Source organism: Bombyx mandarina, chromosome 10, assembly GCF_030267445.1.
Source record: "Bombyx mandarina strain Sakado chromosome 10, ASM3026744v2".
Classification (NCBI taxonomy): domain Eukaryota; kingdom Metazoa; phylum Arthropoda; class Insecta; order Lepidoptera; family Bombycidae; genus Bombyx; species Bombyx mandarina.
Genome location: NC_143217.1, coordinates 9,734,274 through 9,737,789, shown reverse-complemented (window position 1 = coordinate 9,737,789; position 3,516 = coordinate 9,734,274). Strand labels below are relative to the sequence as shown.

Below are 3,516 nucleotides of genomic sequence, written 5' to 3'. Positions count from 1 at the left end.
ATGGAAATCTATTTTCAAATTCAGTCATTTGTTTATTGATTGTTATTTTGTTGTCATTATACTTGTATCTGACGGCGTTAACGATATTTATGTTATATAGCACGTGCAATAGGAGTGACTCACACAAGCCAGGTGCGCCGGCCGTGTCGTTCGACTCATAAACAACAGGTGCAACAGAAGTGACTCATAAATAAGCCAGCTGCGCCAGCCAGTATAAAAAGGCGGTACGTGCCTCGCAATGAACGTTTGATATACAAACTGTATAACATGGGAGTGCCAGACAGACTCGTGCTCATCATACGAGACTACTTGTCGAACCGTTCGTTCCGATATCGAGTCGAGGGAACGCGTTCCCGGCCCCGTCACGTCACAGCCGGAGTCCCGCAAGGCTCCGCCCTCTCCCCGTTACTATTTAGTTTGTATATCAATGATATACCCCGGTCTCCGGAGACCCATCTGGCGCTCTTCGCCGATGACACCGCCATCTACTACTCGTGTAGGAAGAAGGCGTTGCTTCATCGACGACTTCAGACCGCAGCCACCACCATGGGACAGTGGTTCCGGAAGTGGCGCATCGACATCAACTCCACGAAAAGCACAGCGGTGCTCTTCAAAAGGGGTTGCCCTCCGAACACCACGCTGAGCATCCCCCTCCCGACTAGGCGCGTCAACACCTCCGCCCCCGCCATTCGCCCAATCACGATGTTCGACCAGCCCATACCGTGAGCCCCGAAGGTCAAATATTTAGGCGTCACCCTCGACAGTAGGATGACATTCCGCCCTCACATTAAGACGGTACGCGACCGTGCCGCCTTCATTCTAGGACGTCTCTACCCGATGATATGTAGGCGAAGTAAAATGTCCCTTAGAAATAAGGTGACACTCTACAAAACCTGCATACGCCCCGTCATGACCTATGCAAGTGTAGTGTTCGCTCACGCGGCCCGCATACACTTAAAATCATTCCAAATCATTCAATCCCGTTTTTGCAGGATAGCCGTCGGAGCCCCGTGGTTCGTCAGGAATGTCGACCTCCATGACGACCTGGACTTAGAGTCCATCAGTAAGTATCTGCAGTCGGCGTCCATGCGCCACTTCGATAAAGCGGCACGACACGAGAACCCTCTCATCATGGCCGCCGGTAACTACATTCCCGATCCTGCGGACAGAATGGAAAGCAGTCGACGTCGCCCAAAACACGTAATCTCGGATCCTCCCGATCCACTAACGGTGCTTTTAGGTACTTCAAGCACCGGTCACCGTTCTCGTCGAACCCGTCGCTTGCGACGAAGGGCTCGACGAGTAAATTAACTCTCAGACACAGCCCACTGAGTTTCTCGCCGGATCTTCTCAGTGGGTCGCGTTTCCGATCCGGTGGTAGATTCTGCGAAGCACGGCTCTTGCTAGGGTTCGTGTTAGCAACATCGTCAGGTTGAGCCCCGTGAGCTCACCTACAAAAGTTAGGGTTACGCTGACATAGCCTCTCAAGGCTATCAGCTTAGGTAGGAGAAAAAAAAAAAAAACGCAATGAACACTCGTTGGACTGCGTTTGCCTGGTGCACTTACTATATCCTTGTTACGTTATGTGATTCAGTGACTGTTGTACGTACTGGTTAAAGATGCAAAAGTGTTAAAGTGAATTGTTAAGATAACATATTGTTGATTAAATCAGGAACCAAAAAGTGACTTCGTTTTACTTGGTGTTCAGCAAGATAATGTCTACCCTCAAGCTTATATCAGAAGTGTCGGACTTACCTCCACTGCAGTCATCAAATAATTCGGCCGACAATATGATGTTTGAACAAATGTCATTATTTTCATCTGGGATGGAAGCCATGTTACAAAGAATCACTAAAAGTATGTCAGTTCATCGACCTAGCCAGAGCTCACCAACCAGATTGGTCAATTTTGACCCGGATGAACCGGAGGCTGATGTTGTAAATTGGTGTACGCTGAGCGAAATGATCATCGAACAGAAGAAATTGGATGGTGTAGATTTAATTTTGACTCTCACACATTCGCTTAAGGCTCGAGCTGCTACTTGCCTCACAAAAATACAGCCTGGTAAGATATCCTGGCCTACTATCAAAGAGATGCTGACAAAATTCTCTAATGATGCAAGACCATTTCGACCTGGTTATTAAATTTGAAATGGAAAGCAAAGAGGGACCAGCTGAAGCTGGTATCCGGCTATGGCAACTTATAAAGAAGATTCCCGACGCTAATATGCCAGAAAATAACCACCGGATTTGCTATATCAATACTGTCGCAGTGTGATGAAAGAATCCGTCGGGAGTTGAACTCTGTCGTTATTACCACCAAAAATCATCTATTTCGCACATTACGTGGCTTTACCCTCAAAAGAAAAAAACGAAGATCCTGATAAAGAACCAAACACTCTCGAAGTTTTTTTTCCGTGGAAGCTGCCATTTCTGCGGAAAACCTGGGCATCGTGCCGAAGGGTGTTGCGACAGATACTGCTCTCAAACTTTTTTCGATATTCCAGCAAAACCTGAACAACCTCCTCATCCGTGGGCGCCCGGCTCTCGCCTGCAAGTCAGCTGTTACGTGTGCGGTGATGCGAGCCATACAGCTTCTGGTGGTTCCATGCGCTACAAGAAGAAAAACGTCACTGCTCCAGGTGCTGTGGCAGGTCCAACCAGAGACGTCAACGTGTGTTCCAGAGCTTCAGTGTGTTACAGATAAGTGGTTTTGGTTTCCCCTTTATGTTCCATTCAGGGTCAGAATGTAGTCTTATAAAACAAAGCCATAGTAATTTATTCAATGGTAAGAGGTTTCATGAACAAGTCACTCTTTGATCTGAAAGTAACTCGGACCAATCATGGCAAGAGCAGTTAGGGGATATTCAACTCGCCCTTAATAGTACACGTTGTCAAGTAACAGGGTTTACTCCAATAGAATAGATGTTTACCGTTCAGGGTAGTTCACTTGAAATATCTAAAGTTTCAACAGAGTGATAATCCCTCTAGATTAGATCTTGATTTAGCACGGTCGAAGGCCTGCGAAAACAAAAACAAAAAAAATGGGCACAAACAGAAGCTCGGTTTAGTCGAGATAAAGCTAAAGTCAAACTCTTTTCCGCGGGGGATTTTGTTTCGTAAATTAGACCGAAAATATAAAGGTCCCTTCAACATTACTGCACCCCGAATCCTGATCACGCAGGAGCAAGTCACCGTCGTCGCCCTAGACACGTCCTTACGGATCCATCAGATCCAATAACTCTTGCATTAGATACCTTTAGCTCTAACACTAGGAGCAGGCTGAGGAACCCCGGTAACCGTACTCGTCGAACTCGACAAAGAGTTCGACGTGCAACCTAACCCATGCATCAGCCCGCTGAGTTTCTCGCCGGATCTTCTCAGTGGGTCGCGATTCCGATCCGGTAGTAGATTCATTCGCGAAGCAATTGCTCTTGAGTTGTTAGGTCTCCTTCGGAGGCGCTCGGGCAGTTGTTAGCAAATCCCACCCTTCTTGGCTGAGTCTTTGCTCGCCCAC

The 3,516-nt window shown here is 47.4% G+C and overlaps 1 protein-coding gene across 1 annotated transcript; it reads left to right on the top strand.

Moving 5' to 3' along the window:
• The first annotated feature begins 1,685 nt into the window (after window positions 1-1,685).
• Window positions 1,686-3,034, top strand: LOC149502218 (uncharacterized). Its single transcript, XM_089730378.1, has 2 exons — window positions 1,686-2,064; window positions 2,507-3,034. The coding sequence occupies exons 1-2, from the start codon at window positions 1,716-1,718 to the stop codon at window positions 2,704-2,706; spliced, it is 549 nt and encodes a 182-aa protein (XP_089586504.1). The 5' UTR covers window positions 1,686-1,715; the 3' UTR covers window positions 2,707-3,034.
• Window positions 3,035-3,516: the final 482 nt, after the last annotated feature.